Source organism: Ornithorhynchus anatinus, chromosome 1, assembly GCF_004115215.2.
Source record: "Ornithorhynchus anatinus isolate Pmale09 chromosome 1, mOrnAna1.pri.v4, whole genome shotgun sequence".
NCBI lineage: Eukaryota > Metazoa > Chordata > Mammalia > Monotremata > Ornithorhynchidae > Ornithorhynchus > Ornithorhynchus anatinus.
In genome coordinates this window covers 182,113,235-182,129,844 of record NC_041728.1, presented here as the reverse complement: position 1 = coordinate 182,129,844, position 16,610 = coordinate 182,113,235, and the positions used below count along the sequence as shown (strand labels likewise).

General features: G+C 59.2%; 1 protein-coding gene across 1 annotated transcript in view; it reads right to left on the bottom strand.

The window, feature by feature from the left end:
- Nucleotides 1-16,610, bottom strand: part of SPEG (striated muscle enriched protein kinase) — a 143,307-nt gene that overhangs the window by 52,302 nt on the left and 74,395 nt on the right. The window contains 1 exon segment of the mRNA XM_029063161.1: nucleotides 6,511-6,771. Coding sequence (XP_028918994.1) covers nucleotides 6,511-6,771 — 261 coding nt within the window.

Sequence of the window (16,610 nt, the reverse complement as noted above, 5' to 3'; positions counted from 1 at the left end):
ACTTTGGGCGAGTCACTTCACTTCTCGGTGCCTCAGTGACCTCATCTGTAAAATGGGGATGAAGACCGGGAGCCCCACGTGGGACAACCTGATCCCCCTGGGTCTACCCCGGCGCTTAGAACGGTGCTCGGCACATAGTAAGCGCTTAACAAGTGCCAACGTTATTATTGCTTTGCATCTCACGCACTAAAGCCTTTTAAAAACCACAACAAACTCATCCGCGTCGGCTTGGGCGTCCGCAGTCTAGGGGCCGAAGACTGAGGCGACGGCGAGGCGGCGTCTGGGAGTCAGAGGACCTGGGTTCTAATCCCGGCCCTGCCACGCGTCTGCTGCGTGACCTCGGACAGGTCGCTTTACTTCTCTGGGCCCCGCTTTCTTCCACGGCAGAATGGGGGTTACGGTCGATTCGACCGTGAGCGGGCAGGAATTGTCTCTACCTGTCGCCGCATTGTCCATGCCAAGCGCTTAGTCCAGTGCTCTGCACATAGTGAGCGCTCAATTAATACGTTTGAACGAATACCTGTTCTCCCTTCTATTTGGGCGGTGAGGCCCGAGTGGGACAGGGACCGGGGCCAACCTGATGAACTCGCGTCCATCCCGGCGTCTACAACAGTGTTTGGCACGTAGTAGGTGCTTATTAGTGCGGGAGATGCAGAGCTGGAGGGGGTCGAGGCAATCTGAGAAGCGGCGCGGCTCAGGGGAAAGAGCGCGGGCTTGGGAGTCAGAGGTCACGGGTTCGAATCCCGGCTCTGCCGCCTGCCAGCTGGGTGACCGTGGGCGAGTCGCTTCACTTCTCCGGGCCTCAGTCCTCTCATCTGTCAAATGGGGGATGAAGACTGTGAGCCTCACATGGGACGACCTGATGACCCCGTATCTTAGAACGGTGCTCTGCACATAGTCAGCGCTTAACAGATACCAACATTATTATTATTAATCTGAGCATCAGTTCGGGTGGCTCGGGGCTCAGCTCATCCATTCATTCATTCAGTCGTCTTTACTGAGCACTTCCCGGGTGCAGAGCACTGCACTAAGCACTTGGGAGAGGACAAGAGGACGTTAAAAAGACACATCCCCCGCCCACAACGAGCCGACAGTCTAGAGGGGGAGACGGACATTAAGAGAGCGGCGTAGGGTTGGGAGGGGGAATGGAGAAAGGGAGCGAGTCGGGGCGACGCGGAAGGGAGCGGGAGAAGAGGAAAGGCGGGGCGAAGTCAGGGAAGGCCTCTTGGAGGAGGTGGGCTTTCACGCATCTTACCAGAGGTCACACAGCAGGGAAGTGGTAAAAATGGGATTCATAATAATAATATCGGTATTTGTTAAGCGCTTACTATGTGCCAAGCACCGGGGGAGATACAAGGTAATCAGATCGTCCCACACGGGGCTCACGGTCTTCATCCCCATTTGACAGATGAGGGAACTGAGGCCCAGAGAAGTGAAGTGACTTGCCCAAGGTCACACAGCTGACACGCGGCGGAGCCGGGACCAGAACTCACGACCTCTGACTCCCGAGCCCGGTCTCTTTCCACTGGAGCCGCCTGACATCCGAGCCCGGGCTCTTGCCACGGGGTCGCTTTGCTTTGCTAATTGCTCAACACGTCTAAGACGGAGCTCCTCATCTTCCCTCCCGAATCCCGTCCTCGCCCCGACTTCCCCGTCCCCGCGGGCGGCCCCGCCGTCCCTCCCGCCTCACGGGCCCGCGACCACGGTGTGGTCCTCGACTCCGCGCCCTCATTCGCCCCGCACGTCCGACCCGTCACCGAAACCGGCCGGGGTCACCTTCACGACGTCGCCGAGATCCGCCCTTTCCTCCCCAGCCAAACGGCCACCGCCTTAGTACGATCGCTCCTCCTCTCCCGCCCGGATGCCCGCGTCGGCCTCCCTTCCGACCTCCCGACCTCCCGCCTCCACGCTTCACTCTACTGCCTGGATTCTCTTTCTACAGAAAGGCTCTGGGCCTGTCACCCCCGGCCTCAAAAATCTCCGGCGGTTGCCCATCAACCTCCTCATCGGACAGAAACTCGTCACCGTTGGCTTCCAAGCCCCCCCATGTCCCGACCCCCTCGTCCCTCCCCTCCCTTCCGTCCTCCTCCGTCCCGGGCCGCACGCTCCGCTCCTCCGCCGCCGCTCGCCTCCTCCCCGGGCCTCCGGCTCGCCCGGCCCGTCGTCGACCCCCGGCCGCCCTCCCTCCTCACGGCCGCCAAACTCACTCTCTTCCCCCCTCCCGAGCCCTCCTGAGACGTCCCCTCCTCCGGGAGGCCTTCCCACGCCGAGCCCCCCTTTCTCTCCGCTCCCCCTCTCCATGGCCCCGACTCCTTCCCTCTGCTCTACCCCCTTCCCCGCCCCACCGCACTTGTCTGTATTGTACATATTTATCATTCTATTTATTTTATTAATGATGTGCATATATCTATCGTTCTATTTATCTCTTTCGATGCTATCGATGCCTGTCCGCTTGTTATGTTTGATTATCTGTCTCCCCACTTCTAGACTGTGAGTCCGTCGTCGGGCAGGGATGGTCTCTATCTGTCGCCGAATCGTCCGTTCCAAGCGCTCGGTACGGCGCTCTGCACGTAGTAAGCGCTCGGTAAATACTATTGAACGAACGAAAGCCGGGCTCACAGTCTAAAAGCGATTGAATGAACGAATTGAAATGAATGAACTGGGCTGCCAGAAGTGGAGTCTCACAGTGTCCCCTGCTTCATCCTCCTCAGTCACTCGATTGTATTCATCGAGCGCTTGTCGTGTCCAGAGCACTGTACTAAGCGCCGGGGAGGGTCCGGTACAACAATAAACAGACACGTTCCCTGCTCACAACGAACCTACAGTCTAAAGGGGGAGATCGTCCCCTCCCCCAGCGTTACCTTTGACTCATTCCTACCCCTGCCGACTCCAGGCCCCCCCTACTTCTGACACCATCTGACTCCCAGATTCTCCCCACTTTTTACCAGCGCTTAGAACCGTGCTCAGCACATAGTAAGCGCTTAACGAATAGTATAATCATTACCGCGGCTGCCCCTGCGACCCTCACGACTTCGTCCCTCGTCAACCATCTCTCACCCAACTCCTTCCCGGGACAACCCCAACCTTGCCCCTTGTCCCCCAACTCTCTCCTCGGCTCCCCCCGGGCCATCACAAACCCACCTCTAATAATAATAACAATAATAACGGGGGTATTTGTTGAGCATTTCTTACGTGCCAGGCGCTGTACTAAACGCTGGGGGGGAGACAAGCAGGTCGGGTTGGACCCGGTCCCCGTCCCCCATGGGGCTCACAGTCTCCATTCCCACTTGACAGATGAGGGAACTGAGGCCCAGAGAGGTGAAGTGACTTACCCCAGGTCACCCAGCAGACGTGTGGCGGAGTCAGGATTAGAACTCATGACCTTCTGACTCCCAGCTGTGTGCTCTATCCATTACACCATACCGCTTCTCTAGTCTTCCAACTGTCACCCAAGCTCCCCCGTCCCCCCGCCAAACCCTCCCCCAGCCCCCCCACCTCTCACCCTAGCTCTTCCTGCCCCTATTCCCCCATCGAATAATAATAATCATAATAATTACAGCACTTGTTCAGCGCTTACTATGTGCCAAGCACTGCTCTGAAGCTCTGGAGTAGTAATAATAATAATAATAATGTTGGTATTTGTTAAGCGCTTACTATGTGCAGAGCACCGTTCTAAGCGCTGGGGGAGATCCGGGGTCATCGGGTCGTCCCAGTCTTCATCCCCATTTTACAGATGAGAGAACTGAGGCCCAGAGAAGTGAAGTGACCTGCCCACAGTCACCCAGCTGACGAGTGGCGGAGCCGGGATTCGAACCCATGAACTCTGACTCCCAAGCCCGGGCTCTTTCCGCTGAGCCGCGCTGCTTCTCTAGTACAAATTAATCAGGCTGGACACAGTCCCACTTCCACATCGGGCTCCCACTCTTAATCTCCATTTTTTACAGTTGAGGTAACTGAGGCCCAGAGAAGTCAAGCGACTTGCCCCAGGTCACCCAGCAGACAGGTGGCAGAGCCGGGATTAGAACTCAGGACCTTCTGACTCCCAGGTCCGGGCTACTACGCCGTGCTGCTTGTCTTCTCTCACGTTCTTGCTCCTAATTCCCCAACTCCCCCCATAAGTGACCCCATAATTCTGCCCCTCGTCCCTCAACTCTCACCCGGATCCACCTGACCCACCCACTTCTCTGCCCCTCATCTCCCCTCCCGCTTCCTCTGGGACACCCACAATCCTGCTCCTAATAATAATAATAATAATAATAATAATAATTGTGGTACTTGTTGAGCACTTACTAGGCGCCGGGGTGGAGACGAGCAAATGGGGTTGGACGCAGTCCCCGCCCGACGTGGGGCTCACGGTCTCCACCCCCATTTTACAAATGAGGTCACTGAGGCCCAGAGAAGTGAAGTGACTTGTCCAAGGTCACACGGGAGTCAAGGGGCAGAGCTGGGATTCGAACCCCTGACCTTCTGACTCCCAGCTCGGTGCTCCATCCACTACGCCATACTATACCAACATTATTATTATTATTATTACTTCTAGGTAGCCATGAGAAGCACCACGGTGTAGAGGATAGAGCCCGGGCCTGGGAGTCAGAAAGTCATGGGTTCTAATCCCGCCTCCACCACTCGGCTGCTGTGCGGCCTTGGGGAGGTCCGTGGCTCAGTGGAAAGAGCCCGGGCCTGGGAGTCAGAGGTCATGGGTTCGAATCCCAGCTCTGCCACTTGGCAGCTGTGTGACCTTGGGCGAGTCACTTCACATCTCTGGGCCTCAGTGACCTTATCCGTAAAAGGGGGATTAACTGTGAGCCTCACGTGGGACAACCTGATTACCCTGTATCTCCCGCAGCGCTTAGAACAGTGCTCTGCGCGTAGTAAGCGCTTAACAAATACCAAGTCACTTCACTCCTCGGGGGCCTCAGTTGCCTCATCTGGAGCCCTATTTGGGACCATGGCCGGGTCCAACCTGATTAATCTGTACTGACCCCAGCGCTTAGAAAAGTGCTTGGCACACAGTAAGCGCTTAACAAGTACCATAATTATTATTATTATTACCCTCGTCCCCCATTTCTCCCCCTGCTCCTCCTCCGACAGTGAAAACCCTGCCCCAGCCCCCGTATCACACCACATCCCCTCCTGTGACATCTGCAAACCCCCATCTCTCACCCCAGCCCCCTCTGCGTGCCCACAACCCTGCCTCCAGTCCCTCGTCTCTCACCCAGCGCCCCGGGGCAAGAGCCCGGGCTTGGGAGTCAGAGGACGTGGGTTCTAATCCCGCCTCCGCCACTTGTCCGCTGGGCGACCTTGGGCAAGTCACCTAACTTCTCTGGGCCTCAGTGACCTCATGTGGAAAATGGGGATTCAAAGTGTGAGCCCCACGTGGGACAACCTGATTACCCTGGATCTACCCCAGTGCTTAGAAGAGTGCTTAACACATAGTAAGCGCTTAACAAACACCACAATTATTATTATTATTGTGGTCTGCTGTGTGACCTTGGGCAAGTCACTTCACTGCGCTGCGCCTCAGTTCCCTCAATTGGAAAACGGGGACGGAGACTGTGAGCCCCAGGTGGGACAGGGACTGGGTCCGACCCGATTAGCTTGCATCTACCCCAGGGCTTCGAACAGTGCTTAGTACATAGTAAGCGCTTAACAAATACCATGATTCTGATTATTATTACAAGCCATCTCCCACCCCAGCTCCCCCTGTGACCCCCTCAACCCCACCCCAGTGCCCCATCTCTCACCCGGCTCCCTAATCCCCCACCTCTCACCCGGTCCCTCCTGCCGCGGGCAGGGAATCGTCCGTTCGCCGTTATGTCGTCCTCCCCCAAGCGCTTAGCAGAGTGCTCTGCACCCAGTAATAATAATGTTGGTATTTGTTAAGCGCTTACTATGCGCAGAGCACCGTTCTAAGCGCCGGGGGAGACACGGGGTCATCGGGTCGTCCCACGTGAGGCTCCCGGTCTTCGTCCCCATTTCACAGAGGAGGTCACTGAGGCGCGGAGAAATGAAGTGACTCGCCCACAGTCACACAGCTGACACGTGGCGGAGCCGGCATTCGAACCCTTGACCTCTGACTCCCAAGCCCGTGGTCTTTCCGCTGAGCCACGCCGCTTCTCAGATAGATAGCATCGAAGGGATGAATGAAAACGCCTCGTCCTCCATCTCTCACCCGGCTCCTCCCGTGAAACCCGCGTCCCTGTTCCCCCCCCCCCCCCCCCGCCCCGGCTGCCCCCCCCGGGACACCCCCAATCCGGCCCCCCCATCTGTCGCCCCGGGACCCCCGCAGACCTGCCCCTCGTCCCCCCCGTCTCCCCGTCTGCTCAGGGGACCCCATCCGATGCCCCCGGCCTAGGTCTGCGACCTTTGACCTTCGGGAAGAGGCGCCCCAGCGGGCCGGCCGGGCCCCGCTCCGGGAACCCCCCGCCTCCCTCCCTCCCTCCCTCCCTCCCCCCAGCCCGGCCCCCGGCCCCCGACGGTCCCCGGGCCTCCCCGGGCGGGGGCCCGTACCTTTGGCCGTGCTGAGTTTGCAGGTGTAGACGCCGCTGTCGTCCTCGTGCACGGAAGTGAGCAGCAGCTTGCACTTCCGGCCGTCGAAGTGCATCTTGCACCTGAGCAGCGCGGGCTGCAGCAGCCGACCTCGGGAGAGCCAGTCCACCTCCACGTCCGCCGGCCCCGCCACCAGGCATTCAAAGAGCGCCATCTCCCCGGCCCCCACGCTCACATCGTGCAGGGGGGCCAGCACCGCCAACGACCGGCTCTCGGGGTGCGCTGCAGGGAGGACACGGACACGCACGCACACCCGGGGACGGACGGGGGGGGGGGGGGGACGACGGACAGAGACACGGACAGAGAGAGAGATAGACAGAGAGATGCGATCCCGTCCTAGCGCGGAGGGGCCGGGGGAAGGCCCCGGGCCCGGAGGAAGCTGGGAGAGGCCCGCCGTCGGGATCTCGGGGGGGGGGCAGCTTCGGGGCCCTTGGCCGCTGTTGGGGGGCGAGGGGCCGGGAGGGTACGAGGGAGGAAGGGGAGGAGAGAGAGGGAGAGATGGAGACAGAGACAGAAAGAGAGGGGGGGATAGAGAGAGGCTTCTGGGACGGCGCAGCAACAAAGCACACTGCTCGGTACAAACCGGACTTTATTAGAGCTAAGAATCGGGGCGTTGCCAGGCCCAGCCCCCGTTGTGCTCAAGGAGACCCCCCCCCTCCCCCCGGCTCTCCATCCTCCCCCTGCCTCCTCCTCCTCCTCCTCCTCCTCCTCCTCCGCCCGGCCGGCCCCCCCATCCGGAAGGGCCAGGGCCACGGGACGTGCTTAGCCTTCGGTCTCTAGGAAATGAAGAGTTCTGTGCCATTTGAAAACCACTCTGGGGGCGATGGGAAACCCCGCCGGCTCCCAGCGCCCCGCTTTCGGGGGGCAGGAGGGCGGCGTTCGCCCCGACCCCACGTCCCGCCAGGCAGACCCTCCCGCCGGACCCCTCCCTCCCGCCCCACCCGTCTTCCCGCTCCCCCCCGACCCGACCGCGGACGAGCGGCGCGGCCTGACGGCCGGACCCCGGGTCTGGGTGTCGGAAGGACCCGGGTGCGACCTCGGGCGAGACACTTCACTTCTCCGGGCCTCATCCGGAAAAGGCATTTTACGTCCGGGAGCCCCAGGCGGGACGGGGACCGCGGGCGACCCGATGACCTCGAATCTCCCCCGGCGCCCAGAGCGGCGCTCGGCGCAGAGTGGGCGCTCAACCGATACCACGGTCGTTATTATCGCTACGGTGGGCCGGCCAGACGGAGACAGAGACGGACGGACGGCGGACGGGGAGCCGGCCGGCCGCGGACGCGGGAACCGAGGCCGGCCCCGGCAAAGGCCCGTGAGCCCGTGCCCCGCGGGGAGGGGACCGGGCCGCCACCCCCGGGGTCTGCCCGTCCGCCCCGGAGTTCGCCGTGCCCCCGTGCGGGGCCGGGGAGGGGGAGATCCGGCTCGCCGGGCGGTGAGACACACCGAGGTCCGAGTGGCGCCTAACGAGGTGTCCGGCCTGAGCCGGGCCGGGCGGCCCGAGGGCAGCGGGAGAGGGGGCGGGCGTCCCCCCGAGCTCACTCCCCTGTGTACAGACAGAAACTGCAGTCAGCAAGCGGCAGGTCAGTGCTGCCCACGCGCAGAGATCTCCCCCGGCCGGGGGCTCGCCCAGGGCCCGAGGACCTCCGGCTCCCTTGAAGGGGGGAATCGAGAAGGACCGGACTCTGGGATTGCAGAGCAGGCGAGGCCTGAGAGGCAGGAGGGCACGGGTTCTAATCCCGGCTCCGCCACCTGTCCGCTGTGCGACCTCGAAGCGGCCTGGCTCAGCGGAAGGAGCTCGGGCTGGGGAGTCGGAGGTCATGGGTTCTCATCCCGGCTCCGCCACTTCTCAGCTACGCGACTGTGGGCAAGTCACTTCCCTTCTCTGGGCCTCAGCGACCCCATCTGGAAAATGGGGATTAACTGTGAGCCTCACGGGGGACGACCCGATGACCCTGTATCTACCCCAGCGCTTAGAACGGTGCTCTGCACAGAGTAAGCGCTTGAATACCAACGTGACTATTCTCTGGGCCTCAGTGACCTTGTGTGAAAATGGGGGTGGAGACTGGGAGCCCCTCGTGGGGCAGGGATTGTGTCCAAACCCATTGGCTCGCATTCACCCCAGTGCTCGGTACAGTGCCTGGCACACGGTGAGCGCTTAACAGATACCGCCATGAGTATTGTCATTATTAGGATGGCTCAGATGGGCAGTGGTGCCTCAGCAGACCGGCATGAGCCTGAAGTGGGCGGTCCTAGAATGATAATAACAATTATGGTATTTGTTAAGCGCTTACTATGTGCCAGGCGCTGTTCTAAGCGCTGGGGGAGATACGAGATAATCGGGTTGGATACAGTCCCTGTCCCAAAAGGGGCTCCCAGTCATCTGACGTCTCTGTGCCTCAGTGACCTCATCCGGAAAACAAGGATGAAGACCGTGAGCCCCACGTGGGACAACCCGATGACCCCGGATCTCCCCCGGCGCTGTTGGGAAGCAGCGTGGCTCGGCGGCAAGAGCCCGGGCTTGGGAGTCAGAGGTCGTGGGTTCGAATCCCAGGCTCTGCCGCTCGGCAGCTGGGTGACCGTGGGCGAGTCACTTCGCTTCTCTGGGCCTCGGTTCCCTCATCTGGAAAACGGGGATGAAGACTGGGAGCCTCACGTGGGACGACCCGATGACCCCCAACCCGATGACCCCGTATCTCCCCCGGCTCTTAGACCGGTGCTCTAGCGCACATAGTAAGCGCTTAACAGCTACCAACACTATTAGTAGTAGTAAGCACTTAACGAATGCCATCGTCACGATTATTATTAATCCCCATCTGACAGATAAGGTCACTGAGGCACAGAGAAGTCAAGTGACTTGCCCAAGCTCCCCCAGCAGACAAGTGGCGGAGCCGGGATTCGAACTCGTGGCCTTCCGACTCCCAGGCCCGGGCTTTACCTACTAGGCAGTGTCCCTCACCGGGCAAAGAAAGGGGCATCTGCGGGCTCTGGGGATCTCGCCCCTTGCTTCAGGGTGACGGCGGGGCGAGGGGGTGCCACGGCCAAGGCGGCTGGAGGGGAGACGAGCACTAAACACACGGCATCACACAGAAGCGAGACGGATCTGGGGCTGCGGCCGTGATGGGGTCCGGAGCCAAAGGTCACTCTGGGGGTCAGAGAGCTGAGAAACCCGAGGAAGGTGGGGTGCGACCGGTAGGACTGGTTTGACGGGGCCGTCGAGGCCCAGTGGAAGCAAATGCTGACCGCAGGGTCTCTTCCTCAGAGAAAAGCCCCCGCTTATCGCCCAGGTCCACGCCAGGCGTTTCCTAGTGGCTAGAGCCCGGGCCTGGAAGACAGAAGGAGCTGGGTTCTAATCCCGACTCTGCCGCTCGTCTGCTGCGTGACCTGGGGCAAGTCACTTCACTTCTCTGTGCCTCGGTGGCCTCATCTGGAAAATGGGGATTAAGACCGTGAGCCCCAGCTGGGACAGCGACCGCGTCCATCCTGATTAGCTTGTATCTGCCCCGGCGCTTAGAACGGGGCTGGATGTACGGGAAGCGCTTAACAATAATACTAGTGATAATTAATAATAATAATGATAATCTTGACTCCGCCATTCGGCTGCCGTGTGCCCTGGGGCGAGTCACTTCACTTCCTCTGTGCCTCAGAGGCTTCATCTGGAAAAACGGGGATTAAGACTACGAACTCTACCTATAGCAGGGACCGTGTCCAACCCCACCCTCTTGCACCCACCCCGCCGCTTAGTACAGGGCCGGGCACATAGTGAGCGCTTAACAAATAACATAAAAAAGAAAGAAAAAGGGCCACCCGGCGGTTAAGATGGGCCGGGATCCCAGACCCGGGGGTACCGGGGTGGGAACAGAGAGACACAGGAGGAGATGAGGAGAAGGAAGAGGAGAAGGAAGAGGAGGAAGAGGAGGGAGAGGGTGGAATGGGCTGCAGGGGGAACGAAACGCTCTCAGATCGGGACAGCCGCCAATCTGGACCCGGGGGGCGCCTCTGATGCCAACCAGTGAGCTGGCAGCACATCCTGCTCACCCAGGTCCTGTCATTCTTGCCCCCCTAGGTCCTGCCCCTGGCACTAAAGCCCCCACCCCGTAGGACCGCCGGTGCCCATCTGCCTGCGGGCCACCTGCTTGCCCAGGACCCGGATTCTAGGAGGGTCGGGGACCCAACGTCACCGAAGGGCAGAAGTGGACGGGGTTGGGTCTCCGAAACAGCGCGGCCCAGTGGGTAGAGCACGGGCCTGGGACTCAGGAGGACCTGGGTCCTAATCCCGGCTCTGCCACTTGTCTGCTGTGTGACCTTGAGCAAGTCACTTTATTCATTCATTCATTCAAGAGCATTTACTGAGCGTTTACTATGTGCAGAGCACTGGACTAAGCGCTTGGAATGTCCGATTCGGCAGCAGAGAGAGACCATCCCTGCCCAGCGACGGGTTCACGGTCTAATGCTTCTCTGCACCTCAGTCAACTCATCTGTAAAATGGGGATGGGGACTCTGAGCCCCAAGTGGGACAGGGAGTGTGTCCAACTCGATTTACTTGTACCCACCCCAGCGCTTAGTACAGTGTCTGGCACATAGTAAGCGCTTAACATAGACCATTATTATTATACCCTGGGCCTCAGTTCCCTCTTCTGTAAAATGGGGATGAAGACCGTGAGCCCTGAGTGGGACAGGGACTGTGCCCGATCCGATTACCTTATATCTACCTCAGTGCTTAGTAGGGCACATAGTAAGCGCTTAACAAATACCTACATCATTATAATTATTATTGATGAGGATGGCATTTGTTAAGCGCTTACTACATGCAAAGCACCGTTCTAAACGCTGGAGAGGATACGATATTATTCTCAGGACAGCCCCGCGAGCCACTGTGTACGGGCCCCGGCCCAGGCCTCAGCCCCGGGTGGAGTTGGGCTATGGGGGAGGGGGGAAGTCGGGGAGCAGGAGGCTAGCCCCAGAACAGCAGCGCTTAGTACAGTGCTCCGCACATAGTAAGCGCTCAATAAATACTACTGAATGAATGAACAGGGATGCCAAGGGAAAGGAGGAACCGTGGGGATGGTAGGGCCGAGAGGGCGGGCGGGGGCCGGCAGTGGTCGGGGAAGGGCCCCGAGCCTGCCCGATCCTGGGTGGAGGTATCTCGGGCTGGGGTGCTCTGCTCCCCTGGGTCCTCGGGCCTGACCTGAGCCAGGGCGGCTTTGCTCCCCGAGTTTCTAGGACCAAAGTCGGCCCGGTCTGCTTGCCCCTTTGGCTCCTCGGTACTGATTTGGGCGAGTCCCCCCTCTCCTCTCCTGGATCCTCAAGACTGACCTGAGCTGGGCCTGCTCTCTGCCCTTCGATCCTTAGTAGCGGCTTGGGCCCGGCTCGCTCTCCTCTCCTGGCTCTTCAGAACTGACTTGCGTCAGGCCTGGTCTGCCCTGGTCCCTCAGCTAATCGTGTTGGTATTTGTTAAGCGCTTACAACCCGACCCGGAGCCGGGCCTGTTGCCTCCCGTTTTTTCAGGACTGACCAGTATCGGGACTGCTCTGCTCCCCTGGCTTCTCAGGACTGACCTGGGCCAAGCCTGTTCTCCTCCCCCGTTTCTTCGGGACTGACCCGGTTCCCCGGGTCCTCAAGTCTGACTTGATTCAGGGCCTGCTCTGCTCCTCTGTTACCTCAAGACTGACCCAGGCTGGGCCTCTTCTGCTCCCTTCCGTCCTCACAACTGACCTGCTCTCTTCCCTGGCTACTCGGGATGGACCCGACTAGAGAAGCAGCGAGGCTCAGTGGCAAGAGCCCGGGCTTGGGAGTCAGAGGTCAAGGGTTCGAATCCCAGCTCTGGCCTTTGGGTGACTGTGGACAAGTCACTTCCCTTCTCTGGGCCCCAGTGACCTCATCTGGAAAATGGGGATGAAGACTGGGAGCCTCACGTGGGACTACCTGCTGATCCTGTGTCTCCCCCCAGCGCTTAGAAAAGTGCTCGGCACATAGTGAGCGCTTAACAAATACCGATATTATTATTATCCGGTTTTACAGATGAGGTGATTGAGGCAGAGAGAAGTGAAGTGGCTTATCCAAGGTCCCGCAGCAGCCAAGTGGCAGAGTTGGGATTAGAAACCCGGTCCTGTGGCTCCCAGGTCCAGGCTCTTTTTTGCTAGGCCGCACTGCTTCTCTGGTCTTCTTCTGCTTCCTCAGAGGTGACCTACGCTGGACCAGCTCTCCCGTCCTGGTTCTTCAGAGACTGACCTAGGCCGGGCCTGCTCTCCTCCTCTGGTTCCGACTCTCCCGTCCCGGCTGCTGAGGAGTGACCCGGGCAGCGCCCGGTCATTTTTCCTGGCTCTCTAGGACTGACCTGGGCCCGGGCCGTTCTCCTCCCTTGGCTTCACGGGACTGAACTGGGCCAAGCCAATTCTCCTCCCTCGAGTCCTCGGGACTGACCTGAGCCAGATTCATTCATTCAACGGTATTTATTGAGCGCTGACTTGGTGCAGAGCACCGTACTAAGCGCTTGGGAAGTACAATTCGGATCTATCCTCCGCTCCATGGCTCCTCGAGACGGACCCGGGCCTGTTCTCCTCCCCGATTTCCTCACGGCTGACCTGTAAAGTCCGTTCTCCTCTCCTGGATCCCTGGGACTAACCTTTGCCCGTCCTCTTAGATTGCAAACTTGTTATGGGCAGGGGGTCACACCTACTGATTCGGTTGTATTATACTCTCCCAAGCACCTGGTACAGCGCTCTGCGCATAGTAAGCGCTCAATCAATGTCACTGATCGTCTGCCAGGCCTGCTCTCCTCCCCTGGATCCTCAGGAATGACCCTGACCCCCGCCTATTCCCCTGTCTCGTCTCCTCAGGACGGACCTGGGCCAGCCTGCTCTCCTCTTCTGGCATTTATTAAGCGCTTACTACGTGCCAAGCGCTGTACTAAGCACCGGGGTAGATACAAGGTCAGTGAGTTGGACACAGGAGTACCCGGCTCCTGCCTGTTTTCCTGTCCTGGCTCCTCAAGACCGATCTAGGCCGGACCTGTCCTCCTCCCCCGGATCCTCGGGACTGACCGAAGCTGGGCCGGCTCTCCTTCCCTGCCGCCTCGGGACAGACCTAGGCTGGGTCTGCTCTCCTCCTGCAGCTTCTCGGGACCGAGCTGGGCTGAATCTGCTCTCCTTCCTTGGCTTCTCGGGACTAACTTGAGCCAGGCCTCCTCTCCTCCTCCGGCAGCTCGGGGGTGACCCCGGCGCCAACCTGTTCTCCTCTGTCCCGGCTCCTCAGGACTGATCTAGGCCGGGCCTCCTCCTCTCCTCCCGTTTCCTCGAGACTGATCTGGCCTGGGCCCGTTCTCCTTTCGTCTCTTCCGGATGAACCGTGGCCAGACCAGCTCTCCTCCCCTGGCTCCTCAGGGGTGACCTGAGCTGGGCCCGTTCTCCTTCCCCGGCTCCTCGAGACTGACCTGGGCCGGGCCTGCTCTCCTCCTTTGGCTCCCCAGGGCCGACTTCAGCCAGGCCTGCTTATCTGGGCCTGTCACTCCCCTCCTCAAAACCCTCCAGTGGTCGCCTATCGACCTTCGCAGGAAACGAAAACTCCTCACTCTGGGCTTCGAGGCCGTCCATCCCCTCGCCCCCTCCTCCCTCTCCTCCCTTCTCTCTTTCCACCGCCCAGCCCGCACGCTCCGCTCCTCCGCCGCCCGCCTCCTCGCCGTCCCCCGTCCTCGCCCGTCCCGCCGTCGACCCCCGGCCCGCGTCCCACCGCCGTCCCGGAACGCCCTCCCTCTTCACCTCGGCCAAACTGACTCTCTTCCCCTCTTCCAAGCCCTCCTGAGAGCTGCCCTCCTCCAGGAGGCCTTCCCAGACTGAACCCCCCCTTTCCCTCTGCTCCCCCTTCCCTCCTCCCCACCTTCTGCTCTTCCCCCTTCCCCTCCCCTCAGCACTGAGCTCATTTGTATATATTATTTATCTCCCTATTCGGCTGTGTGACTGTGGGCGAGTCACTTAACTTCTCTGTGCCTCAGTTCCCTCATCTGTAAAACGGGGATTAAGACCGTGAGCCCCACGTGGGACAACCCGATTCCCCCGTGTCTACCCCAGCGCTTAGAACAGTGCTCGGCACCTAGTAAGCGCTTAACGAATACCAACATTATTATTTTGTCAATGAAGTGTACATCTCCTTGAGAAGCAGCACGGCTCAGTGGAAAGAGGCCGGGCTTGGGAGCCAGAGGTCAAGGGTTCGAATCCCGGCTCTGCCACTCGTCATCTGTGTGACCGTGGGCGAGTCACTTCACTTCTCTGGGCCTCAGTTCCCTCATCTGGAAAATGGGGATTAACTGTGAGCCTCACGTGGGACGACCTGATTCCCCTGTATCTCCCCCAGCGCATAGAACGGTGCTCTGCACACAGTAAGTGCTTAACAAATAGCAACATTATTATTATTATTATTATTATCTCCTTGATTCTATTCATCTTGATGACGTTGTCTTGCTTTTGTTTCGTTCTGTTTTGCTTTGCCGTCTCCCCCATTTAGCCCGTGAGCCCGTCGTCGGGCAGGGATGGTCTCTATCTGTTGCCGAACTGTCCATTCCAAGCGCTTAGCACAGTGCTCTGCACATAGTAAGCGCTCAATAAATACTACTGAATGAAGGAATGGCTCCTGAGGAGTGACCCCGGCCGCTCCCTTGTTCTCCTGTCCTGGCTCCTCGGGACTGACCGGGGCCGGGCCTGCTCTCCCCGCATGGCTCCTCAGAACTAATAATGTTGGTATTTGTTAAGCGCTTACTCTGTGCAGAGCACTGTTCTAAGCGCTGGGGGAGACGCAGGGGAATCAGACTGTCCCACGTGGGGCTCACAGTCTTAATCCCCATTTTACAGATGAGGGAACTGAGGCACCGAGAAGTGAAGTGACTTGCCCCCGGTCACACAGCTGACAAGTGGCAGAACTGAGCTGCTCTGGGTCTGATCTCTACATCTGGCTCCTCAGGAGCAGCGGCAGCTTAGGGAAGCAGCGTGGCTCAGTGGAAAGAGCCCGGGCCTGGGAGTCAGAGGTCGTGGGTTCGAATCCCGGCTCGGCCACTTGTCAGCTGTGGGACTGTGGACAAGTCGCTTCACTTCTGTGGGCCTCAGTTCCCTCATCTGGAAAATGGGGATGAAAACCATGAGCCCCACGTGGGACAATCTGATCACCTTGTATCCCCCCAGCGCTTAGAACAGTGCTTTGCACATAGTAAACGCTTAACAAATACCATTATTAATTCTCTGGGCCTCAGTTCCCTCATCTGGAAAATGGGGATCTTAAGACCGCGAGCTCCACGTGGGTCAACTTGATGACCTTGGGGGACCAGCACTTAGAACAGTGTTTGGCACATAGTAAGTGCCTAACAAATACCAACATTACTATTGTTATTATTATTATTGAGGAGCAGCGTGGCTCAGTGGAAAGAGCCCGGGCTTGGGAGTCAGAGGTCATGGGTTCGAATCCCGGCTTTACCACTTGTCAGCTGTGTGACTGGGGGCAAGTCACTTCACTTCTCTGTGCCTCGGTTTCCTCATCTGTAAAGTGGGGATTTTAAGACCGTGAGCCCCACGTGGGACAACCTGATGACCTTGTATCTCCCCCAGCACTTAGAACAATGCTTGGCACATAGTAAGCGCCTAACAAATACCAACATCATTATTATTATTATTCTTAATAATAGGAGTGACTCTGGCCCTTTTCTGGCTTCTCGGGACCGACCTGGGCCGGGCCTGTTCTCCTCCCTTGGTTTCTCAGAACTGACCCGAGCCAGGCCTGCTCCAAGCAGCATGGCTCAGTGGAGAGAGCCCGGGCTTGGGAGTCAGAGGTCATGGGTTCGAATCCCGGCTCCGCCGCTTGTCAGCTGGGTGACGGTGGGCGAGTCCCTTCCCTTCTCTGGGCCTCAGTGACCTCATCTGTAAAATGGGGATGAGGACCGCGAGCCTCATGCGGGACAACCTGATGACCCTGTATCTACTCCAGCGCTTAGAACAGTGCTGTGCACATAGCCAGCGCTTGACGGATACCAACACTCTTCCCGTTTCCTCAGGACTGACCCGAGCCGGGCCCGCTCTCTTCCC